The sequence below is a fragment of the Typopeltis vanoorti genome, chromosome 1 (genome assembly GCF_054136105.1).
Source record: "Typopeltis vanoorti isolate ZY-2024b chromosome 1, IOZ_Tvanoo_1.0, whole genome shotgun sequence".
NCBI classification, from domain to species: domain Eukaryota; kingdom Metazoa; phylum Arthropoda; class Arachnida; order Uropygi; family Thelyphonidae; genus Typopeltis; species Typopeltis vanoorti.
Genome location: NC_143549.1, coordinates 56,778,407 through 56,805,945, shown reverse-complemented (window position 1 = coordinate 56,805,945; position 27,539 = coordinate 56,778,407). Strand labels below are relative to the sequence as shown.

The window sequence follows — 27,539 nt, the reverse complement described above, 5'->3', positions numbered from 1 at the left end:
AGTGGTGCGGTGTTATATACATACTGAAATAGTTGACTTCTTATAGCCATGTTATGAACATCGTTAATGTATATGTTGAATAGAGTGGGTGGTAATATGGCGCCTTCAGAAACACCGTTTCTGTATCCCAGAAACGAGAGCTATGTCTATTGTGTCGGCAATTTATTCTAATATACTGATGATGCTTTTTGTTTCCTGAAAGCCGTATAGGTTTTGTGAGATGATGTTGTATTTCTGTAAATAGTCCGGAGAGTGTTTTTTTTTTTTTAGAATTTTTTGAAGTGACCTGTAGGGTAACTATTGGTATGTAGTTCTGAGTATCGTTTCTTTTACTATGTTTGTAAATTGGCGTAATTATTGTAGTTTTTAGTTGTTGTGGAATAATGCCAGTGTCGAATATTATGTTCACGAGTCTCAAAAGTATTGGATTTATTTGTTCAAAATGTGTTATAAGGTCTGTGAGTCTTATATGTGTATTCCTGGAGTGGTCTTTGGTTTTAGTTGTAAGAGTAATTCTTTCTTCCTGTTTTGTTACGGGTGGAAAATACATAGTTTGCTGGTGACTTTGTGTCGGTGGTTTTTTTGTTGGTCGTTGGTAGTTTGTCTTTTTTGAGTTGTGTGATATTGTTTGTGAAGGCATGGTTGAATGAGTTTGCAAGTTCTTCTTGGTTTGTGTCCTGACCGTAGCTTTTTCGCAATAAAATCGTGTGCTGAATCTTTCTTTTTTCGAGTTCCTAATTCCTTGAGTGTAGCCCATGTTTGGTTGATGTTGTTGTTATATTCCATGAATTGATTGAAGTAGTATCGTCTTTTTGCCCTACGAATTTTTGTTGTTAGTTGATTTCTTGTGTTTTTGTATAAGGTTATGTGTTAGTTGGTAAATTTTAGTTTTTCCATAGATATACTTTTACAGTAATACTATTTATTATGTCGTCATTTATCTATGGATTGTTGTCTGTTTGTCACCTCGTTTGTGTAGGCTTTGTGCTTTTTTTTATATATTTCTGTGAACTTTAGCAGAAAATTCTCTTATAATGTTACAGGATCATTTATTTTAAGTAGGCTATTCCAGTCTGTATTTTTACATGGCTATCGACAATTCTCTTTAATGTGGTCGAGTTTTGTCGAATTTTGTGGTGGTGGGAGAAGTAGGTAACGTAATAAAACGAAGTTGAGACAAAGTAGTGATCGGCATTTTTGACGTTAATTACTGATGATGTATATGTACAGATGGGAGCCCGTATGTTGGCATGATCAATGCATGATTGTGTTAGTGTATTCTTGAGTATTTCTTTTCTTGTTGGGGAGTTAATGGTAGGGTTTATGTTGTACTGACTTATATATATAGATATGTGTTAGTGGTTGATGAAGCGTGGGCAAGAGTATTTATGTTAATATCTCCTATTAGGATGAGCCTATGTATTGTACGAGGTTCGATGCCGTTTAGCCATGCTTCTAACTAATGAAGAATGCTGAGTGGATTATTATCTGGGGGCCTGTATATTGTGTTTATTGTGTATTTGATACTATTTTGTGGGTATTTGTGATTTCCAAAATTAGTGTTTCTGCTTGCTAGAAATGAGTTTCTTTTTCATCAAATTGTATTTTTCTTTGATAATTGCCACAATGCCACCTCCTCTTTTGTTTGGTCTACATAAGTTGTACGGTTGATAATTATTTATGTTGTATGCGTAAATTTCCGTGTCGTTTATTGCAACTTCGGTCATTATTAGCGCATCTGTTTGTCATAGTGTAGTTGAGCAGTGTTATCAATATAAGCCAGTGTTTTGCTATACTTTTTATGTTTGTGTGTACGATTGTGAAGTTAGTATTGGTGAAAATGTTGTCTGACCATTCCTTCAAAGAGTCAAAGACCTTGAAGTTTATATTGTCTGACAGAATATGTTCGCCTATGTTTGAGATCTCCATTATACAATTTTTAAGTGATTTATAATATTGTTCTTAAGGTTGTGAAGAGTTAGTTTTTTTTTTTTTAATATTAGGCTGTGTAGGTCAGATTCCCTTGTAATTATATAAACTCGAGTGGCTTCATTATTTTTCATAAATATCTGTGAATCTTTAGTCAACAGGAAAACTTGTAATGTTTCTCTGTTTTTGTCTTCCATGCTTGGTATAAAAGATTTTTGAAGTATGGAGTCCAGTGTTCAGTTATATAGATTGGTGTTGGGAGTTTCCTGTCAGTTAGGATCGATGTTGTCTACTTTGTTTTCTTGCTTGCTGCAAGAATGGAGTCTCTCAGACCTCTGCTGGTAAAAAAAAAAATAATAATTTTCTATTCTTTTTTTATTGATTTCTGAAATATTTACACAATTACAATAATCATCTTTAGTGACATTCCAACTGTTATTTTTTACAAAATTCAGCACTAAGTGCTGCATATGTGATTAATTTCCTACATTGCATTTTAATTAAAATTTTGATAATAATACTCTTTTGCATCTATATTTACAACAAGTGTTCTTCTAATATTAACAATGAAGATTGCACGGAATTTTTGAATAATGCAAAATAATAATAATAATAATAATAATAATAATATGATAATGTCTCAGATAAATTATATACATATCCAGACATAGTCGGGGCTATGTCTTTTAATCTGTCTAGTTTGCTTGCTATTATCCAAAGCTTGGTGTGTAGGTAGTTTATATGGCTATTCCAAATTTGACCAACATCGAAGTGAAGTCCGAGATAGCGTGTTGTTTCACCTGTGTGATATTTGTGATTTTAGGTTCAGTGCTTTGTGTATAGGTGGGTAAATGTCGGATAGTGAGATATTTATTGTTTCTGGGCAGGGTTTAGAGGTTTTTTGAATATCATTAGCTTTGTTTTTCCAGGGTTTATTATATATGCCGTTTTCAGTTAACCAGTTTGATTTGATTGATATCGTGTTGCATATTTGTGTAAGTGATATTTGCATTGTTGTGAATGGATACTATGACCATGTCGTCTGCGTACTGGAAGATTTTACTTTTTAAGGAAAGATGGCTCATGTCATGTGTATACAGGGTGGGAGATAGGACAGCTCCTTGCGGTACTCCACAGGTTACCGGTACCTCTTTTCTGTACGCTGATCCTATACGTGTGATGTGCTTCCTGTTTTCCATGTATGCTTTAAACCACTAGAGTAGACGGCCTCCGATTCCGATATGCGTCAGTTTAGTTAATAAGGTTTTGTGTGTTAGTGTGTCAAATTCTTTTGTTAGGTCAATGACTACGACTAATGTTATTCTGTTTTTATCCAATGCAGCGTTTATTAGGTCTGTGAAATCTTCCAAGAGTTTTGCTGTTCTTTTATTTTTTTGAAAGCCATATTGTGTTTTGGGTATGATTTGAAATGTTTCAATGTATGTGGAGAGTTTGCAGTGCGCGATGCGCTCCATGATTTGGTTGATTACAAACATCGTGGCGATGGGTCTGTAATTACTTAATGTTTCTTTTTTCATGTTTGTGTATAGGTATGATTAATGCAGTCTTTAGTGTTTCAGGTATGTGTACCGTTTCAAAGATTTTATTTATGTTTTTGTATAACTGGGCATAGGTTGATTGAGTGTTTCTTGATGTCTTTTGTTCCGTCTATTCCAGTCCTATTTTAGGGTTAATTTGTTGAATTCCAAGTGATAGTTCTTCTTTTGTTGTTACTCTGTGAACCACATTGACTGGAGAATGTTCGTGGTTGCTCGTGGAGAATGTTCGTTTGTGTGAGGAAAGGTTGTTTCTTGTAATTTTTGGACAGAGTTCACGAAGTGCTAATTAAAGTTGTTTGCCAACTGTTTGAGTGATTTGGGGTCGCAGGCAAAGCTGTGTTTTTTTGTTTCTGAGGCAGTGGTTCATTGGTCTGTGTGTATTGTCCAGCATTTCATTAATCAGGTGCCAGGTTTCTTTTATATCGTTCTAAGCTATTGTTAATTTGTTTCTGTGGTGGTTTCTTTTTGCCGTTCTAATCTGTGATGTTAAGAGATTCCGTTTTCTTTTGTATTCAGATTGTAAAACGATACAATCTGAATACAAAATTTTGGCGACTTCTTCAGTTGTTTCCATAGGGCATCTTTTCTTTGTATGTCTGCTATCCATGGATTCTGTTTTGTTTGGGAGCCTATTTTTATTTTTGTTAATGCTTTGTTATATATTTTTTTTAAATGCAAGTTTAAGATTATTATATACAGCTTCAGCAGAGTCTAAAGATGCTATCTGCATCCAGCCTGTTTTTCTGATTTCTTCATTTACTATTGTTTCGTTTACGATGCTATTATACTGTTTTTTTAGTCTCAGTGAGTTTTATGGGTTCTAGTTTAGTGTATAACTGTAATGCTGTGAAATAATGGTCTGCCAGTTTCCATGTTATGATTCCTGGTGTGTGGCTGTTTGGAGCGGCACGTATATTTATATGGTCCATACAGGATGAGGGTGTTGTATTTCCGACTATCTCTTCTCGTGTGTACGACTGTATGGATGGGGTTATGTATATGCCGATAAGAGGTCTAGGTATTGTTCTGTGTTGTTATTTATGTTCCTAATGTTTATATTCATGTATCCCATTATTATTAAGTATTCTGCAGGGGATTCTTACGTGGTTGAGAGCCACCTGTTTAGTTCATCCAGAAAATTTGTGGTGCTTAAGTTGGGTGGTCTGTATATTGCATTTATTATCAAGGAGTTTTCTTGTTTGATGTTTTTAATTTCGATGCATATGTTTTCTGCGTACTCTAATTTATAATTTATTTCCGTGACTTCTAGTTTATGTTTGGTAAATATTATTATACCACCTCCTCGTTTAGTTTGTCTGCTGTGTTTGTGTTGTTGGAAGTGTGGCATTTGGTAGAGAGTTGCCTCTTCGTTTGTCGTAGATACTTCCAGTATTAAAATGCCTATGTTGTCTATATCTTCCGTCAGATAAGCTTGCAGGGTCGATCAGTATTTCTGAATGCTACTGATGTTGATGTGGAGAATAGATAGTCCTATTTTGGGGGGATAGTCACTTTTTTCCATTCTGTTATTGATTTCAGAATGTGGCAAATATCATGTTCCGGGGTGATTACATCTGCTTGATATAATACAAAATTAATGATACTCAGAAATCCACTGACTCGACTAGTTGATAAATATATTACCATCCAACATCCACTTTCCAACATAAAAACACACAGAATAGCAAACCACTACAATCACTCAGGTTGAAACAATACGATACCTTGGAATTTACTTTGATGCAGATATGAACTAGAATAGCCACATAAACCATCTACACAACAAACTCCGAACAATAAGTGACAAACTTTACAGGTTAAAAAACACAGATCCCACATGCCTAAAAGTACTAATATATAAAACACTATGCCAAAATATACTAAGATACGCTATAACAACATATGCTTTCTGTGCACCCTACAAACTACAGAGATTAATGTCATTACAGTGCAAAATGATAAAACTGATCTTTTGGGAACAAAGAAACAATATCGAATTTATATACACTGCAATGTAAAAACACAAAATAGTGATAGCAAAACAGTTATGTCAGTATACAGCTTTGCTAAAACATTATTTCGATGCCAACCACAGGACAGTCAGAAATATATACCGTATAACAAGACCTCAGACAACTAATTATATCATATATAAATATGATAATCACTTCGGAAAAGCCACTCGAAACATCTACACCACAGACATGATAAACAAATTACCTTTTGAATACAGAAACCTTACAAACTACAACAGCCTGAAAAGAGATCTAAGGACATACTATGAACAACAAAGACGCACCCAAAATACCATACAAACTTAATGAAACACAATATATTCGTTCAGGCTTCCAGTTCAGTGATGCATGAATACATTCCATGTTATTGTGTGTGTGTGTGTGTGTGTGTGTGTGTGTGTGTGTGTGTGTGTGTGTGTGTGTGTGTGTGTGTGTGTGTGTGTGCGTGCGTGCGTGCGTGCGTGCGTGCGTGCGTGCGTGCGTGCGTGCGTGCGTGCGTACGTGCGTGCGTGGAGTGCGCGAATTTCGCAATCAACGGCAGCAGTTGATTGCGAACAATCAATAGAGCAAGAAATAAGAATATTACACTCAGAAATGTAAAGAAATTAACTGGGAACTAAAAGAGCACAGAAGACAAAAACGCAGGCATTAGATAGACCACAATATTCTTGATATCATTTAAGAGACATACAACGAAGGAGGAATTGTGCTAGCTATGTAGCCAGGATGAAGGATGAACTGGACAGCATTTCTCCAATTTAGATTCCTAGAGAGAGAGAGAGAGAGAGAGGGAGGAAGAAATTCAAAGGAACAGAATAGGATCTCTGAAAGGTAAGATTAAAGAAAATGGAAGAGGCCTTTATTCTATCAGTGGTATAGAAAACGACTGCTGATGAAGTGTTTAAATAAACAAATTTTAATGCCTGTATTTTATTTTCTTGTGAGCTTATAGATATGTGCTTTATTTTAAAGATCTCTTGATGAACAATCAATTTATCAAAACTTGCTTTGGAGACCAAACCAAGAACTTTAAAAACTATGCCAGTTTGCTAAATTCACATTATGAGCTTAAATTATTATGCTTTGAAATTCATGACGCTCTTACTTAAGATTAACAAAAGTTTAATCAAGATATCAAGAAAAGAGCTTAATCTTGCATGATTACAGGAATGGAATGTTATAATGAAAACATGGGCTTATGAAAGATTAAAATTCACATTTTATGAAAAATATGCACATGTTAAAAAAAGTCAACATTGAAGAATTTTAGAATATTTATTTCCAAAATCATGAGAGAGGAATGATAGAAATTCACGTTTCACAACCAAGAGTAAAGCTTATATTCATTGACCTGCACTATTACCATGCGAATGTATTTAGTCGCTTATCGAAGATATTACGCAACGTTTTCTTATCTCCACAGCCTTGATTTAAGAAACACTAAAAGGCTGTTCCCATCTCAAAGGACGCATTTAATGTGTGCGTGGTGATCATCATCATTATTAAAAATGAAAGCGCTAAATATCTCAAAATCACTTATAACTGCAGCTTGTTTCATAAATATGTTAATTGTATCTGGATTAATACAATCAAATGGAGTTTTTTTTGTTGCTACTATGGCACTGTTCAACGAGTCAAGAGAAAAATGTGCTTGGGTTTATAGCCTCAGTATAATTATTGGGCAACTTTCATGTAAGTACAAATATTTCTCATTATTATTAAAAATACATCAGAAATTCTTTCTTCCAGTTTATTTTTAACTTAAATGATCTGTGTTTATAAGCAATGCTTATTAAAAATAAATGTGATATAGTTTTGTGGTATATGTAGCTGCAAAAATGTAATGATCCCATTATTTTCTATATATCTTATTTTACTGTAGTATCATCCATTAATCCATTCAGTAACATGAAAAAAAATTACCTACAATAGTTGTATTGCAACAACAAAAAAAAAACTCCGCTTGATTGTATTAATCCAGATACAATTAACATATTTATGAAACAAGCTGCAGTTATAAATGCTTTTGAAATAACTAGCGCTTTCATTTTGAATAATAATGATGATCACCACACTTTGGTTGCCTTCTTTGAGATGAGAACAGTCTTTTAGTGTCTGATATCATTACGTATGTATGGTGAGAACGTGGAGAAGTCTGATACTTGATTGCCCGAAGGAGTTGGTGTGAGGAAAAATGTATTCATTGATGGAAAACGCAGGAAAAATATTTTCACAGAAGTTTAATAATTTCCTGAACAGAAATATAAGAAATAAACTAAAAGCGAGTCTGGAATGGTGTGAATAACAAAAGCCATAGCGTATATTCAGAAAATGTAAATTCAACAAGCAATACGAAGAAGAATTAAAAACAGATAAAAGGATGAAAAGAAATAAGATAAACACAACTATTAAGAATCTTCTGTTAAACACAGAAATTGTGTGCCTTAGCTAACACCATATTCAAAACGATGAAATCACTAGTAGTGACATTTCTTGCTGTGAGATTAGATCAGTTGGAAAAGGCGAGGTCAACTGAAATGGATAACGTTAAATTCGCCGAGGAAGATGGCGGTATTATTAGGAAAGTCGGAATGGAGAAAATCAACGTTTCAAGAACATGAAAATCTATAATTTATAAATAGAAGTGTTATGAATACAGCGATAAGGACAGTTCATGAATTTGAGAGAATGAGATATTAACGGAAGATCAAAACAGTGGCCACCTTGGAAGAAAATTCTAAGTTGGACACATTCTGTCATGGGATATCAGACTGAATATATGTACTAATTCCACTTTTGAGACAAAGAGTTAAACGGTGCGCGATTAGGATTGATGTAGATGAGTAATAAAGCTGACTATTATTCAATTCAACTGCTGCCATTGAAATAGATGACCGAGTTTTTTTAGGACAGGGAAATGCACTGTTGACTGATTGGAGATTGAAATGAGCTTGTTTGACTTTGGAATGCCCACATGCATTTTTTATGAAGTGAATTAGAAAGGTGTCGGAAGAGCTACATTTTATTTTCATGCGATCTATTTTTCTCCGCTTGAAATTGAATTGTTGTCTGGTTAATTTTAAAGCGTAAGGGCAGTGGAATAGGTACCGAATTCTTTACTGAACTTTTCAGTTTCATCCAACCCACCAAATCATAGATTTTGAAGTATTCTTAGCTTGCCACTATTAAGATTTCCATGTGGTTGAATAACGACGGCAAGATTATTAGCTATTCCTGTATCATCGCAAGTGTACTTTGTATTAACAGAGACATACAAAATATTAAACGTAAAACAAACAAACAAAAAAATTGTTAAATGAGTAATGTTACTGCAATCTACTAATCCGAATATTTCATTGAAATAAGTGGTATGTTTTAAATATATTTTATTAAAATAAATCTTATGATTCCTTTCAGATGGTGATTTGTAATTACAGGAGGGAAAGGAGTACTTTACGAACACCGTAACAGAACAAGGTACCACCTTGCGTTATGAGAAAAAAACAAACTAATGCAAAAGAACGAAATGAAAACTTGACATCTGATCAATGTGATGTTCAATTCCATGCTTAAAGAAATAAAACACAGCATCGTGGAACACCCAAAACCCACAAAGCAGTTGACAAATCAATTACTTCATTACGGAACTACAAATCCACCATGGTTAACATCCACAAAAAAGAAAGAATTCTTTTCTTAAATACATTGAAACACTCCTAACAAAGGACCAGTCTTCGACAGCATCTGACCTGAGACCATTATTCTTTTAACTAGCAAAGCTTCATTTCTATCAGATCAATAAATAATGCATTTGAAAGTAAGAGCATACCATGCATATCAAATAGCACATGAAATGCTCTCATTCAAAAAAGGAAGAAAGTAATTCCTGTAGATTTTTTTTTGGAAATAATCGACATTTCTTTAGACCTAATTGCAATATTTATTTTTATAGATTAATCAAAGTAATTCATCCTTTCTATGCATAAAAAACCATACTAGAAAAACCGAAGCATATTGGAACAGCAAGATTAATACTTGTATGATTTAAAAACTCCAATACGTATATAGGATCCGTTCGAAGTATAAAGTTACCTGAATCCTGCAGTCTTATAGGGAATGGTTTCTCTAAGGAATCCTTACACTCATCGAGGAGGCCCTAAACATCGTGTCAAGAACTATTCAGCATTCGCACAGTAACTGTGATACTTTGCTTTGAACTCATTCACAGCCATGTCACCTACAACAGACTATAGCAACATATTCCACTGATTCACCACTCTCCAAGTAAAAAACCTAGTTCTAACACCCTTGTTAACTACACTCTTGCTCAGTTTCCATGGATTGCCCCTAGTTCTCCCAGCATCTATTTTGAAAGTTTTTCGCTCAATTAATCTTGTAAAAAATCCCCAGTAATTTGAATGTCTCAATCATATCACCCCCTTTTCCACCTATCAACCAATTTCTGTAACTCACACATCTTCAACCTGTTCTCGTAATGTCCACTCCATAGACTAGCTATCAGCTTGGTCACTTGCCTCTGGATCCTTTCTACCTCCTCCCCATAAAGAAGAAGAAACCCTAGCGCGCAGATCTGGGCACAGTAGTCAAGATGGGGTCTTATCAAGGCTCGAAAAAGAGGAACAATAACCTGCTTATCTCTGCTCGTCAATGTATTCTCCCGAAACCAAGCGATCTTGAGCTAATGTAGCCACTTTTGCTATGTTCCCCGTAAACTTCAACTCCCTGTCCACCAACACTCCCACGTTTCTCTCTCTCTGGCTTCGTCAGTCTCCTGGAGTGCAGTTCCACCAATGTGGTATGCAGCTAATCTTTCCACCCCACATTAAAATGACAACCATTCTCCTTAGCCCAGTCTGCCAATCTATCCAAATCATCCTGCAAAAATTTTGACATCATGCATAGTCACTATTGCTCTACCCAAGTTTGCATCACTGGCAAATAAATGAGCAGTTCCTTTTAGATCCTTTCCTATATCATTAATAAACAAATTAAATACCATTGGTCCAAGAACAGATCCCTGCTGCACACCAAAGGGATCTGTTCGAGGCCTTCTTTTGGACTCAACTCCAGAATAAACTACACTCAGATATCTCACCAACCCTATATCCATCGAAATGTGCTGCAGTTTACTGATTAGAATTCCATGTGGTATCCTGTCAAAGGCATTAGCAAAGTCTGGCAGTCACTGTAAACCCATCACCCTTAACCAATTCAGCCGCCACTGTATTATAAAACGTGGGAAAGTTATTGAGGCATGATCTACCCTTCACCAAACCATGCTGCTCCCCATACAGTATCCCATTTTCATCTATCCATTCATGTATTTTGCTGTTGAGTAATTTTTCCAGTACCTTGACAACGACTCCTGATATGCTGATCGGTCGGTAATTTGCAACAGCAGTTTTGGCGCATCATTTATGCAATGGAACTATTTTCCCTTCCTTCCACCCACTCGGGAATAACCCAGAGGCGAGACTTAAATTAAACAATATGGTCAAAGGCACTGACAATTCCTTGGCCGCTTCACGTAAGACTGGAGCTGGTGTACCATCCAATCTCACAGATGTATTCACGTTAAGGTTCTGTAATATACTACTCACTTCCATTTCATTCACCTCAGTTCCCGTATAAGCCATCGGTTTCCTCATTCCTGCAATATCATTGCCTCGATGATATACTCTTGCAAAATGTTCACTTAGTAATTCTACTATTTCAACTGATTCAGCTACTTCCCTACAATGAGTATTCCTTAAAATCATTCTATCGTATGCATTTTTTCTTTTGCTTGCAGCATATCGAAAGAACCATAGTAGTTACCCTTCTGGCCTGTGCTTTGTAAGTTTGTGTGCGTGAAGGTCACTTTTCTCCTTAAATCCCCCTCCACAATTGTTTCTGTTTTTGCAAATCCAGCTTAATTGTGTTATTCATCCATTTAACTCCTGCTTGATTTAATCTCCTGACTCTAGGAATGCAGTCTGCTATTACTCCCTTCAAACATTCCTTTACCACTTCCCATGTACTATCAACATGTATCCTTGCAGTTTTACATGCCATCGCACTGATCGGATTGTAGCATTCGTCTAAGCTTGTCATACTTATCAGCCAGTAATTCCACATATATCCTGTCTTAACTGAAAATTCCACAAATTTAGCCTTCCCAGGTCAAGACCATATGATCATGCTCACTAATTGGTGGCAAAGTGGTCATATTCGTTATAGACAAATTCTCAGATGCAACTACTAGATCGAGCACTCTCGAACTCCTAGTATATTCCATTACATGCTGTCTCAGGTAGTTATCCTTTAGTAACTGCATAAAATTCATTTCCTTCCTCTCATGTGTCCTCCCCTCCTTCCAATCAATGTTACCTTCACTCATTGAGTCTATTTGCTGATGCATACTATATCCATCATCTATTCCGTCGCCGGGTCTATAGCAGCAGCCAACTGTATATTTTGTTCTGCTGTCCTCAATCTCACACTAGATAGCCTCAAATGTGCTATTTTCTCTGTCCTGTAGCCGATCTTCTATTCTCTTTGGCTACAGTTCATCCGCTATCATCAATAATACTCTTCCGCCCCATTCTTTTCTCTCTCTATCTTTCCTGAACACACTATACCCTTCACATTCTATCCTACTAACTATATCATCATATCACTAACTTCTGTTAACCATGTCTCACTAATGCAATAATTCCAATAACGTATGATCAGGATGAGACAACCAAGGCCAAAAACATTCCTCCTGCTTGTTCCTAATACTCCTTATCTTGACGCCTTATACTAACTGTCCCATTCTGGTTTGTTACCATTGGGAACAACTCATACATATCGTACACATTAAACTCAACTGCCTCACTGATGTATGCATATCCACTCGACATCCGCCCTACCCCTCCCTAAAAGCTCTGGTTTCCTTGATTCTGCACATCCACTTTCACTTCATTCAACCTATTTTTTCCAGTCTCCAAACACCAAATCCATTCAAATGCAAACCATTCTTCTTGAAGTCCTTTCTCCCGTTAAACTCACTTCACACATGTAGAATTGAGTTGAGAAGGAGGGCCATAATATCGAATGACTCTATGCATAGGTTGTGCAGGAAGAGTGGTGTGGAGTATGTGCATTTAACTCTCAATCTTTTCTTCTACTTACTACTACTATCAGTAATTATTTCAAGTATTCTCTCATACCATACTTTTCCCTTTTTTAAATCATTCGTTATGGCCACTACAATAATTTCTTTCATCCTACGCTTTTGTGCCCAGTAGCCTCAGTTGCAACATTAATTTTCGCACCGGGAAAGCAGGATTTTGTCAAAGTCTCTTCAATCACACATTTTATGATTGAATCGTCGTATAAAACTCGCTCCTTAATATATTTCATTCTCTCCCGATCATACCCTCATTTTCTTATCTCGAATTTGCTTCTTTTTGTTAGCTGACCCACTCGGAAGACATTTTTGCAATCGCTCCAGCTGTCGCTTCGACTCATGTATCACCCCGCGCACCGAGCTATCTTCCTTATTGCAGCTAAGTCTTCATTTTTTTATATCAGTCAAACCATTCTCTCGTTCAACACTTTTACTCTGTCAATGCGAGACATCGATCAGTTTTTCACTGAGAGAAAGGTCTGTCAGGAAATAAAGATCTAACGAACAGCATATGCGAACATCCAATGCGTTCTGATGTGGCTTAAAAACTTTTTAGTTAGTTAGTTTTCTAGAACATGGTTTCTGGATGACCTAATCCTTAGTATATAACAGCATTAATATGTGATAATAATGTTATTTTCCGATCTTTGCTGTGAACTTACCATTTATTAATTTCCCAAATCCCGGACAAATTAATATCAAGTACACGTATTTAACGAAACTCGCCAAATAGCCATTCACTCTCTCACACATATAAAAACGCGTTTTAAACTGAATGTCATTTCATCAATAATTACCAGCAATACAATTTTAATTATATCAGAATAAAATGTAACCCATATTTATGTTATTAGGTAAAGTAATTTAATATCTTCTTTGTGTTCTATCAGCACTTATATCAGGAATGTTGGTTTACAAAGTCGGCTGTCGCAAGGTTACCCTGGCAGGAAGTTTATTTATAGCAACAGGAATAACTTGCTGTGTATTTGCGCAAAGTCTGCTGTGGTTAGCAATATTTTATGGATTCTTTTTTGGTAAGTTTTGATTTTTCCTGGAGTAAAGTAAAAAAAAGAAACTAAATTGCATTATGAGCTGATGTATCAGGTACAGGAATACCTTGCATAGCGCGGTTAATTGGTTCCAAGAAGCGTCCGCACTATGCAAAACCGCGTTGTTCGAGGTCTATTTACAAAGGTTTTCAGTTTAATTGAAAATTCAATTTGTTTATTAGAAAAATGTAGGATAATAAACATGTTTAAAATTTTTTTAAAATGTTATTTTTATTAACTAAATAACAAATAAAATCCTTTTAAACTGATAAAAGTTGTAGAAAACAAAACAAATAATATTGCTTCAATTTTAGCATAATTTACTTTTTACTAAAGTAGTCGTTTAGTGTTCATTGAACCATCCTTGTCTTTTTTTGTCTCTTCAAGCACTAGATCTCTGTAGCATTTGATGGCATTATTGAGACTTTGTCTCACTTTGATGGATCTTTCCAAATGCGGATCGGCATTTATGAGAAAGTCGGAAGCTTCGTCGTTTCTCACAAACGCTAAAAGGTTAGCAAAGGAAAATTCTTCAGCCATGACATCTGTGGGGTCATCTTCGTCTTCTTCCCCTTCATAGGCTTGTTGTTGTTCCAACTTCAAAAGGGTTTCATCATCCAGATCATTTGAATGAGAATCAATACATTCGTTCGCATTGTTACAATCTAAACGTGTAAAACCAAGATCTTGCCTATCTGCACAATTTCTGTTGAGATTTCCTCTTTCTGTGTTGCAAAGTCCTTTCAATAATGCGGCAAGATATTATGCCATATGGCTCTCATGTTGCTTTGAGTCACCTCTTGCCAAGATTCATAAATATTTTGAATGGCATCTTTGATGTTAAATTTCTTCCAAAATTCACTCAAAGTCCAAGAACCTTTTTCTGCTGCAGCTTTAATAGCTTGAGCAAAAGTTCGTCTTAAATAGTAAGCCTTGAAAGTGAAGATAACGCCTTGATCCATCGGCTGCAGAATTGATGTTGTGTTTGGAGAGAAAAAATTAATCTTGACATTTTCATCTAAGTCAGTCAATAGAGTTGGATGGCCTGGCACATTGTCTAATAAAAGCAAAATTTTGAAAGGAAATCATTCTTTTTACAATAGTTTTTAACTTCAGGGCAAAAAAAAGTTTTAAACCAGTCTTCGAAAATTGAACGAGTCACCCACAACTTTTTATTCGAACGCCAATGAACAGGTAAATTGTTCTTTGTAAAGCCCTCAAGAGCTCTTGGATTTTTCGCTCTGTATACTAACAGTGGCTTCAATTTTAAATCACCTGATATACTACCTCCTAGTAAAAATGTCAATTGGTCTTTTGACACTTTATACCCAGCTTGTGTTTTTTCCTTCTCTGCTAGAAATGTGCGCGATGGCATTCTTTTCCAGAACAAGCCAGTCTCGTCAGCGTTAAAAATTTCATCATCTCTGTAGCCTTCCTTCTCAATAAGCTCCTTCAATTCATTGGGAAATAATTTTGCAGTTTTAGTGTCAGAATTTGCGCCTTCACCTTGGATTCTTACGTTATGGAGTCCCATACGCTTTTTGAAATTGTAGAACCACCCACGACTTGCTATAAAAGTTTCACTGGTTGTGCCTCCTTCGTTTTCGCTTTCATTTTCTTTTATTTTGTCATATAGACTTGTTGTTTTCGCCTGGATTATCATTTGACTCAAAGCAATCTTTTTCTAATTACAATCTTCAATCCAGATCATTAGAAGGCGTTCCATATTTTCCATTGCAGAAGATCGATTTCTCGTGATCACTTTTGACATATAAGAAGCGATGCTCATTCCACGTTGTTTAATCTTTTCTTTGCTCTGAATAATTGTTCGTCCAGAGGACTCATTGAATTCTCACGTACTATTTTAGCGAACGAAGCGCCATTCTCATGACTTTTATAATTTCAAGTTTCTTCTCTAATATCAACCACTTGCGTTTTTTTGTTACTCCAACAGTGTCTTCTTTGTTTTGTCTCTTTTGACTCATACTTAAATAATAAAAAAATATTAAATACTAATATTAACGTAAATGATAAAATGCCACGGGGAAAGAACATATCCACGTGAAAGCCAATCGAATAACTACTGCATAAACGTGGCTCTCGTTTATGCAGTAGTTATTCGATTCTCGTTTATGTAGTAATAAAAACCGCGTTAGACCAAAACCTGCGTTGTTCAAAACCGCGCTATACAAGGTATTCCTGTATGTGAAAATTAAAAAGAAAAATGCCTTAATTTTATCCCAAATGTGATTGCTCTAACTATGAAGGATAATTATCGTGAATATTTTTGTTAATTGTTTATCGTGTACACTGTTTGGAAAGCAGTTAGGGACAACCCATAGACAAGGAGCATTGTGCTATTGAACCAGTCACATGTTTGTAATAATAGGCATAAATTCGAGCCATATAATTCTTCCAAGACACAGTTCAACTGTGTCTGGGTGAAATAGCTGCGAGAAGCGAATTCACGGAGTTTGAAAGAGTTGTGAGGGATGCATGTTGTTGGCCTATCTGTTCGGCAAATTGCTGAAAAATTGGACCATCCCAGGTCAACAATCAGCGATAACTATGCCGAGATGAAAGCGCATGGAGTCAACTGCAAGTGCAACACACGCAGTGGACCACTGACCACGATAGTACGAAGGATAACATGTAAACACCGCTTTTCTTCCGCTGACACGTTGAAGGCGGTGTTCCGGGCATCGACTGGAATACGAAGTTCCACAAAAACATTCAGAACTGAGGTTTACAACATGCGTTTCCATGGTAGGATGCAATATGCAAGACCCATATTACACTAACCAATATGCAGCGGACTCTTCGCTGGTACAAACAGTATGAAGAGTGGAAAAAGGAAGCTTTGAAAGCTGTTATGGTTCGCGAATCACACAACACTCTCTACCGGGAAGATGAGCGGCTGTGGAAGTCTCCTACCAGAGTGCATATTCCCAACTATGAAATTCGGAGGTGGCGATGTGAGGGTATAGTCCTGATTTTCCTGTTTTTTTTCCTCGAACCTCTATTTGTGATTCCACAAACACTGAACTCCGAGAGGTATCTGAACAATCTGAATAATCCAATGCTTTCTTATTTGCAGCTTTTCTACGGAAATGATCACTGTTTCTTTTAGCAATATAATGCACTGTGTCATAAAGCTGCTGCAACTGCATGATTTGCGGATATGAACATCACCACACTTGACTAGCCTTTACACAGCTTGGATCTCTCAACCGTATTGGGCATCTGAGGAAAGAAGTGGAGATTGAAGTGAAGGGACGTCCACCCCGCAATAATTCAGCACCTCATTATATGCCTACAGGAAGAATCCTCCAAAATTCTCATTGATCACTATCGTACAATTGTGGAAAGATTGCTGCAGTTATCGCGGAGAAAGGAGGTCTTACATCTTATTTCGGTGGACCCCTATGGATGTTTCTTGTTCAAAGTAGAGTGTCTGTTGATATCTTTCCAACCAGTGTAGTTTAGAGTTTGATTTTTTAGTTTAATAATTCAGCAACAAAACCACCCAGTTAGAATCAAAAGAAAGCATATAGTATCATGAGAGTTTATAGATTTTATATTAAATAAAATTGCTTTTAAACACAACGTTATCATTTTATTTCGTACCAGTCACTGTCAGTAAGCGTGCTTTAAATATACTCAGTTGATACGCTTTATTATCCGTATGAAGGATATTATTCTAGAAGAAAATCTAGGGACTACTTCGTTAGTTAGCTACGCATCCTTATTTCATATCCGTATCTGCATTTCCTATTCAAATAAACAGAGATTAACTTATATGTGACTGATAATACCATACTATAAGTTTGTAAACAGTAAACCATATTCTATTTCCAGTATTCACTGCGCTACATTTATTATTCGTGCATAGATCGCAGTATGATGGCTGCACTCGTAAGCACAACACTCAGACCAGTACCAGTAAGTCGTCTGTGAAGGATTTCGTATTAGCTCCCCAGACCTGATATGGCATAAGAATCAGCGACCGCAAAGTTTGAACAGTGGCCTTAATGCTCCCGGTCCTAGTGGCCTTATCGCCAGAGAGAGAGAGAGAGAGAGAGAGAGAGAGAGAGAGAGAGAGAGAGAGAGAGAGAGAGAGAGAGAGGGAGATAACAATCCAGAGTTGACGTTTAACGCGTGAGGCACGAACGGTACTATTACTGTGGCTAAAAACGATCCTGACTTAGATCCGTTCTGTCATCATCATCTCGTATCGACATAAAGGCGTTCGGTTGTTGTTGTCTTGTCCTTAGAAGAGTCTTAGATGTTTCCGTGTGCTCCTTGTACTGCTTTGGCTATGTCTGTGATTTTGTTTGTATAGAGCTGTTGTTCAGGATTAGGATCTATTTCTTGCAAGGCTGCTGTAATTGCTGGACAGGTAAAGATGTGAGTGGGTGTCAGTTCAGTATTGGGGCAGTTGTTGCGGTTTCTATATGTTCTCGTATCATCTGTATTGATCTTCATTCCTCTACAATGTCCTGTTCGTAGTCTTGCTATTGTGGTGGAGGTCCTTCTTTCAGCATTGATCTCGGGAATTTGATGTTGTATCACTGATTTCAATGGAATTAGTTTAGCTTTTGCTAGTGCATTGGCATCAGCAAGAGTTATCATATGAGTTTCTTGGTTGAGTTCTCTGGCCTCTTTTGCTAATTTATCAGCTGCTTCGTTGTGATCAATGCCTACATGAGCAGGAATCCATTGTAAAATGCAACTTTTACCTAAACACTTTAGTTGATTTAAGAGTTTATGGATGTCTTGTGTGAGCTTGGTATTGCCATTTTTGATTGCCTCCATAGCTGATCTATCTTGAGTCACTGTAAATTATAATTCCTTCAGATTGTTGAGATGATGATAGATTTAAGTAGGCTTCTAGTGCTTTATTTTTTGCGTAGAGTTCGCTGGTAAAATTGGAAGCGATTCTCCCAGATCCAACTTTTATTGAAAGTTTTTCACCTTTCTGGAGTAGAAGGAGAACACCAGCGCCTCCATTAATCATATTGGTGTCTGCTGATCCATCGGTATAACAAATAATCTGTTTGGAGGATGAAAGAAGGTTGATGGTATTTAGGCCTTTTTCTTTAAGCATTTCTTTTGGTTCTTTTTTTGTACAGAGTTTGGTAAGGTTTAGATTTATGGAGGTATTTGAAGGTAAAGGACTGGAAAATAGAGGTTCTTTGTTTATGTGAACATTTAGCTGATCAAGACCTATTTCTTTCCTGATAGTGTCATCATATTGTAAAGTTGATGATCTGTGAAGTCTGCAATTTTGGTTCCAATGTTCATAAGTCTTTAGGGAGATATGATCACTTTGGTAGCTTCTGATATTATTTATGAATTTTATGGTGGCAAATTTTCGTCTGTCCTCCAGCAGGTCAAGCCCACATTCCTGTTGGGCTCTGATGTTGTTAGTGGATGAGACTGCACCAATGATAATCTTGGATGCTTTTGATTGTATTTTGTCTAGTTTTTTCTTTACCGATGAGGCCGAAGGTGACCAGATAGGTGCTGCATATTCCATTATTGGCCTTATTAGTGTAGTGTAAGTAGTTTTGAGGATTTTTGGCTTTGCGCCACAATTTGTTCCACAAAGCCTTTTCAGTATATTTAATTTTTTTAGCGCTCTGTTGGAAGTGTTAGAGATGTGTTGTGAAAAACGTAATTCCTGATCAAGCGTAATACCAAGGTATTTTGGATTTGTGACTTTTTCAATTAGCTTGTTATTGATCATGACTTTGGGATTGTAGGAATGTCTATTTTTCCTGTCTGTACTAAATGTACTTAGTTTTGTTTTGTCTGGGTTAATTTTGAGTTTAAGTTCGTCTGACCATTTTTCTAATCCTCTCATGGATTTGTTTAGAATTTCCTCTGATTCTGTGATTTTAGCACTAGTGTGCCAGATGGCTATATCATCTGCATAGCAAGTTACTTTTGTGTCTTCTGTAAGGTAGGGATGAATATTATTGACATATAGAAGGAATAGTAAGGGACTGAGTACTGAGCCCTCAGGAACACCAGCCCAGGTTCTCCGCTCTTTTGATATTGCTGCATTGATTCTGACTTTGATCTTTCTTCCTCTGATGAAATCAGCAATCCAGATTAAAGCGTTTCCTCTAATTCCAATATCATATATTGTTTGTATTAATTTTTTGATCCAAACACGATCGAAAGCAGCAGTCATATCAAGGAATATGGCAGTTGTCTTTTTTGTTGGTTTTTCCTGAAATGAGTCTATTATTGTTTGGCAGAAATGGAATAATTGATCTGTGGTCGAATGACGAGTTCTATAGGCAGTTTGGTAGTAGTTGATTTTCTTATTTTTTGTCAGCCAGTGCATAAGCCTGGAGTGTATGATTCTTTCAGTAATTTTACAAAGTATGCTAGTTAATGCGATAGGACTGTAACTTTGACATTCTGCAGCATTTTTGTCAGGTTTTAGGATGGGTACAATAACTGAATTTTTCCATTCTTTTGGAAGTTTGCCTGTTCTCCAAGAGGTATTGAGAATGTCCAGAAGTTGTTCTTTGACATTTTTGCCAAGGTGTTTGACCATATGACCAAAGATAAGATCATTACCAGGGACTTTATTAGGTGCAGTTTTCTCGATTGATGAATTTAGTTCACTTAGTGTAAATTCTTCGGAGAAGATGTCATTAGTTTGGTATGTTCTTGCTTGTTTTAGCATTTTACTTGTGAGTTTATTGAGGGGCTTGTCCTCTCTGTTATACTGAAGTTTGGAGTTGTTTGAATAGGTTTTTGCCAGTGTGTTTGCAATTTCTTGATCTGTAATAGCTTGTTTCCCAGCATTTATGATGAAGTTTGTTTTCTGTCGGTTCTCTTTTTTGTCTAGGATTCTAATAATGTTCCAGTGTTGGCTGTCTTTTCTTGGATCCAGGTTACTGCAAAGTTCCGCCCATTTCTCTTGTTTGCACATCCAAATTTCCTGCTCTATTTTGTGTGTTATGTCCATTAATTTCTTTCTGTAATCATCAGTTTTATTAATTCTGAATTGTTCATTGATATTGTCTCTTTCTGTAATCACTGAATCAATATTGTGATCTTTCCAGTATGGTATCCAGGTATTTTTCAGCTGGCCTCTTGGTATTGTTGCTTTGGCAGCTTTACTGATGTGTGAGATTTGTAATTTTCTGTCGAGGTTTCCAGAGACAGGTTCATCTTGACAGAGGCTCTCCAAGGTTTGAGTAAACCTTGTCCAGTCGGCTTTTCTGAAGTTCCACGTCCTTTTGGTTTGCTGTTCTTGTTCAATCTTGAAGTTTAGTGTTGTTATTATGGGTCTGTGGTCACTGATGGCATTTCCCAGAATTTTCCGTTGTGCACTTGATGCAATACTATAATTAATGGCTGTGATGTCAATAGCAGATTCAGTTCCCGTAGTTTTAGAAAGGCGTTCGGTCAAGGATGCATTTGAGGAATTAGTTTAAAGGCATTGAGTTCCATGCAACTCACTTTGTGCAGTATCGAGTTTGCGGCGGCTCTAATGCCCGCTGCATTAGCGCTGGCATCTAAAGATGCTAAAGATGAACTTTGCATCTTTAGCTGATTCTCAAAGCAAGTACAGTGATTTGTGTTCCCATCGTAACCTGACTTATTCTACTTACAAACTACCTTAAACTAGTTTATCTCTGTAAGCTATTTTTCCATTTATTCCTTTTTGAGAAGTATTTGCAGCGTATCACATCCAATAACTGTGATAGGCACATATATGTGCTTATCACAGTTATTGATAGGGTGGATGACCGATTACACGTTTCCAGGAATAACCATTCAGGCATGTCCATCATGAAAATTCATTTACTCGATGACCATTGATTAGCAGAACCAAGCCTTAATCAAACGACTAAGAGCGGCCTTCGCAATGGGTCGTGTTACTTCTGCCAAATATTCACATCATTGGTCGAAATTCCTTCACTAAATCTCAGCATGTGAGTTGAATCATTCTATAATTATACATCATAGAGTGATATTATATATAATTACATATAATGTTCGTATAATATTGTTGCTTAAATTCTATTATTTATTTGTTTGTTCATTTTTGTAGGTTCTGGAATGAGTCTGGTATCAGTAGTGATTCCTGTTATAATCAGCGAATATTTTAAATCTATGAAGACGACCGTCTTATCGTTTGTATACACCGCCGCAACAGTAAGTAGTGTTCTGCCAATCGTATGCGAAAATGTTATAGAGCATTACGGACTTCGTGGATGTTTTTTAATTTTAGGGAGTATGTCTATGCACGCATTCATTTCTGCTATTGTAATGAGACCTACACTCAAGCCGTGCTCAGATAATACATCCAGTAGACAGGGTAGAAGAAATTCACTTCAGATCGATGAACAACCGATTGACACAATAATGGAAGGTGACAATTCGTCAAATGTGTACGAAAGAGTAACAAACCTGCATCCGGAAACGACCGAGCATTCAGGAGAAGGAACGAAGGAAATGGAACCAGAGAAGGATAGAATGCCATTTCTTAGTTTCGTACAGTCAACATTTTCCACTTTTAAAGTTACTCTAGGGTTGCTGATAAATTTAAAATTCCTTATAATTACTTTCTCAGACGGTGCGTATAATATTCAGTATCTAATCTATTCTACGATAATAATTGATTTTGCAAATGATAAAGGGATTGCAAGTAATTACGCTGTTTATCTTCTGTTAAGCACTTCTTTAACAGGCATGTTCTCACAGCTATTGATCGCATGGGTAACCGACAAAAGAAACCTCAAGAAAAAGAATGCTGTTTCGTTGTTTATGATAATAGCAGGAATAGACATGGCTTGTATTCCTTCAGCTGACAATTATGCAACATTGATTGTGACATCTGTGTTTTACGGAATTTGTAAATGTGTTTTACCAATGCATAGAATGTTGTTTGAAGAATATCTAGGAAAAGAAAAATTTGCAATTTCATCAGGTTTCTCCGCTGCTATTGGTGGAATTATTAACCTCTTTTCCCCATTTCTTATAGGTAAGTAAAACATCCAGAATAATCTAGTTGATTTAATAATTTTTTTGTAGTGAGATATCAACGTTTGATATCTCACTACAAAATCACTACAAAAACCTTTGATATCTCACTACATAATTCTATTTACTACTCTGATATTAAAAGTCTACGACTTTTGATATCAGAGTAGTAAATAGAATTAAGCAACTCAGCATGTTTTTTTATCTGGTAGTGTGTGCTCTTTTTTCAACCGCCACCATTCCCTTAGTTTCATTAGTTCTCCCTTAGATGCTGTTTGAGTGAGATTGCGATTTGAGTACTGTAATGCCTCATATCAGAAAGATGGAATTTATGATGAAATAGTTGTCCAAATCGTACCATTTTACAGAGAATCATAATTGTCGATGTTTCCAATACGGCAGTGAATCAAAACGGCAAAACATCGAACGTGGATCACTGACATCTCCAGGGCAAAGAAATTTTAGTTCGACTGCAGAACTCTTCAAGCAAAACATTGCTGATTGTTTTCTTCGATATTCGAGGAAATTTTGATATTTGGGCATTTGTTAGGGATGGCGAAACGGTTAACAGATAATATCACCTCAATGTAATGCAACTTGTGAATCAAGGCATGAGACGAATGAAATGGGAACAGTAACGAACTGGCTGGTTGTTTTTTTTTTTTTTTTTTCACGAGAAGGCGTTTGTGCATTGCGCGTTAAACTAAAAATTGTTTCTCGGTTTCAAATCCCCCACACTACTCGAATATCTGCTGGATATATCAGTCGAGGACCTCTTTGTTTTCCAAATTGAATGCGAAAATTAAAAGAAGCTTCCACTGATTCAAACCGGCTTTTATTTTTGTCATCCAGAAAGGTGTAAATGTCGAACTCAACTTTTAAAGGACTAACTCGAACGTTTCGAAAATTCGTATGAACGATGCAAATGTTGTTTTGAGTTAATGAGAGATTATATTGAAAGTAAATAAATGATTCATCTTTTGAAGTAATTCTTTATTTTCAGCCTCAGATTGTGTATTTAATTAAAGAACACACACTGGGATTGATCATCAAATAACTTCGTACTTTAAAAACAAAACTATAGTACATCCTGCCATAAGGATTATGGAAATGTCATCCAACAATATGGTATTAGGAGATGCCAAAATGCTATTCTTGTATCCCAGAATGGGCCACTTCCCAGAGTGGTATCCCAAAATATTACACGTGAGGATTTTACATAGCATATAATATGTATATAATAACGCTAACATTGAATGTATATGTTAGCGTTATTATATTATGTAAAATACGTGAAATATGTATAATACTTGATTTCCATACAATCGTGACAGTTCCTCTAAAATATACAAGGAAACAAGATTTGAGTGAGTATTTTAGGTTTCTGACAATGAATATTTATATTTTTGTCAAACAACAAATATTTTATACAAAACGTTTGGGGGTGGTGGCGTTGATGGCGATTAAACTTAGAAGGTTGTCTACGAAGTAGACTAATTTAATACTGCTATGTATATGCTACTATAGAGAAAACGGAAAAGGTTTCTGTTCAGGCATATTCATTTAAATACACTCCCTATTTGGGAGTGTATTTAAACCCTCCTATCACCGTATGAGAATGACTAACTCATATTTCGTTGAAGGACACTAGATAAAGATTCACATCACTGATGGGAATCGAACCCACGTCTTTCTGATCAACGGGCTTCGTCTATACCGACTGAGCTTACTTGTCATTAAGTAATTGATGTTGTTAATTACTTAGTTGCCTACGGTTGCCTACTTGGTTATAGAGAAATACTAATTTATTAATAGTGAAAATTTCGTATTTTTATAATTTTAAAAATTATAGTAATACGAAATGTAATGTAGTAAGATGGAAATATATTAATATATTTTTAGCATAACAAAATTAAGAACAGAAAATGTACAGTTTCTTTGGAGCTCACCTTAATACTCAGTTTTATTTTATCCCTCACATTTTCGTTTTAATTTTGAATTCATATTCTTAATGATATCATGTTTTCATTATTAATCATATACTTAAAGTGTAACAAGAACGTCGATTAAAATCCAATCTCGCGATAATATTTTATGTTAATCCTTTTTTGAGAGATTGATAGCCTGTAGAACATCAGCGTCAGTCAATGCACTATGTGATAAACTACGGAAAGCCAGCTCTGACCGAAACATGAACTTCTTTCAAGTCATTACTAGCCTCAGCAAGCAGGATGATAAATTCCATGTATCACCTAAGGACATTCACAAAACACTATCGTCTATAATGGCATTCGAATCTATTGTCTGTTCGTTGGAGAATGGATTGGCCTAGCAATAATCAAAATACATTTTTTGCGTTTTATTAAAATATAAAACAGACAAATAAATAATAAAAACAAGTGAAATTGGATTCATGAAAAGAATTCAAAATGCATAATGAGACGGGGAAGATATTTTAAAATAACTAAAAATAAAATCAGTTGAACGAAAAATTAAGCAAATATAAAGAAAATGGGATAGAACATGTAAGCCGAATAAACAACACTCGATATTCTAAACAATTAAGAAAATATATGACAAATGAGAACTGAAGGTAGGTATCCCCCAAAAGAGGCTATTAGATAAAAAAAGAAAAACGAAAGAGACATTGAAACCGATCATAAGATCTGTATCCGTATGTGTAGCGTTATGACGATGCTTTAGCAGATGAAAATGAATAAGATTATTTATACAATTCTTTTTTTTTTAAGGTTACTTCAGGGATACTCTGCGAAGCTATAATGGTTTGTTCTACATGTTAAGTGCTATAACAACTGTAGGAGGACTACTTGTTACATTTCTCTCTAAGAAATCTAAGAAACCTGAATGAGTTTTTTGACCAGAGGACTGCGTCTTCAAAAAAAAAAAAAAACTCCACTAGATGACTCATTAATTAATAGCAGAGAGCCAAATCATCTGAAGCGATTCACAGCATAGGCGTATACATTTCTGTAGGACAGCCATAATTAGTAGTGAAAAAGAATAAAATTGTCAGTCATAAACAGAGATATAACACTGAATGGAGTCGATATTACTTACCTATTAGATAAAAGTGTTGTAGCCTTTTTCTGCAGTCTATCCATAGCATAAAGCAAATTTTTGTTTATCTCAATTTTGAATTTACCTAACTTTTAATTAATTCTGTCAATTCTGCAAAATCGATATCATAGAACGCGTAAGTGAACATACAAATCTATACTAGTTAGAAGCAAGAAGTTCGCATTTTGTCTATCCAACAAGTCACACGCAACCACAGTGTAGAGAAATTTGCTCGTGGATTGAATAACAAGGAAATTATTTATTTTTAAATAAATAAATAAAAGAAAATTTATTGAGTTATTTATGGCAAATTATATTTTAAATTAATTTCTTACTTATTTCATGCGTTTCATTCCATGATCTTTCATGTTTTGCAAGAAAAACACAATTATTGTTCAATAATTTTAAATTCAGATATGCAATCAGCACCATCAGAACCCACAAATATAGGAGTTGAGTGCTTAAGAGTGTTAATTAACATTCAGAGGAGCAGATGAAATTTTCCAAAGCCTTCTGTGAGTTCACCTAAAATCTTGTAGCAGAAAGGTCAAACAACATGCTATGCCACTGTTTATTTAAGATATTACCTGCTTCGGTTTTCATTTACTCTCGTGCAAATAGCGAGAAATAAGCTACAGGTTAAGGTATGCAATCGGTTCTTGAGAGCTTGCATTTTCCCATTTAAAAGGCCGTTCTTAAGGCAATATTTTCTTTTTCTTTCGTTCTTTCTTTTTTTTTTTTTGATTTTTTTTAGTCTATGATAGAATGAAAGACTGAAAGAAACTAACCGAAAGAAACTATTGCTTATGGTATAGAACTATCTCCTTTTGGTTTACAAATTTAACAAAAAATAGAAAAAAAAGAAACATGGTTAATTATCTTTCTGAAAGTGAACTTTAACTGAGAAGAAATACTGCACATACAACAAAGACATGCTAGGTTTAGATATTTTGTTTTCAAAATATTATTAATATGCAAATAATGAGACTTTCAATTCTCAGTTATTGTAACAATCATCGGATAAATAGAAATGCAAATGGAAAAAAATTAGTAAGTGTAGTTTTATCGACAGCAGACAAGCTTTACATGCTCTATATTATTATATTAATGGTGATGTTAATGTACAATGCATATGTCAAACTTTTTCACATGTGTTTATTTTGTTGGCATTATAATAATGAAACTGCACATCTTTTTATTAAGAAACTTGTTGATGATTTTATTTTGCTTATATATATTTAAATGTTTATAATCTTTGCTTCTGTATATGAGTATAATTTTAATATGCATAAATGATAAGGGTGTTGGAAATTGACAAAATAAAGAAAAAAATAAATACCTCAAGAATTATGCGATTCAAAAAACTGTCTATTTACAAATAAACAAAACAGCCTTAATGAGACAAAGACCCGATAAACACTACGATTTTTGCAAATATATACAGATTTTAAAATTAAATTAACAACCATTTTAAATAGAAGATATTCTGGGGGTTTTGAAAAATTAGGTTGGTCAGAGGGAGTAATAAGAGTTAGTTGGCGACCATTCAGGTTACAGCAGACTATTCTGAGAAGGAAAAGATGCATGAATTTTGTGTTTGTTTTTTGTTAATTGAGCGCATTGATCTGCTTATGCTTAAGCAAGGATGGTTTCAGTACATCCTTTTGACTAGGGATGCTAATCCAATTTCTCTGTCTCGAGTGAAGATGTCTGCAAATGATGA

General features: G+C 35.5%; 1 protein-coding gene across 1 annotated transcript in view; it reads left to right on the top strand.

Moving 5' to 3' along the window:
- LOC150110001 (uncharacterized) overlaps positions 1-26,521 on the top strand; it is a 66,423-nt gene extending 39,902 nt beyond the window's left edge. Inside the window, exons 5-8 of the mRNA XM_090415426.1 lie at positions 6,996-7,195; positions 13,568-13,711; positions 21,807-22,739; positions 25,489-26,521. Of these exons, the coding sequence (XP_090271552.1) occupies positions 6,996-7,195; positions 13,568-13,711; positions 21,807-22,739; positions 25,489-25,607 (1,396 nt within the window). The 3' untranslated portion in view covers positions 25,608-26,521. The remainder of the gene's footprint in view (positions 1-6,995; positions 7,196-13,567; positions 13,712-21,806; positions 22,740-25,488) is intronic.
- The last annotated feature ends 1,018 nt before the right edge of the window (positions 26,522-27,539 follow it).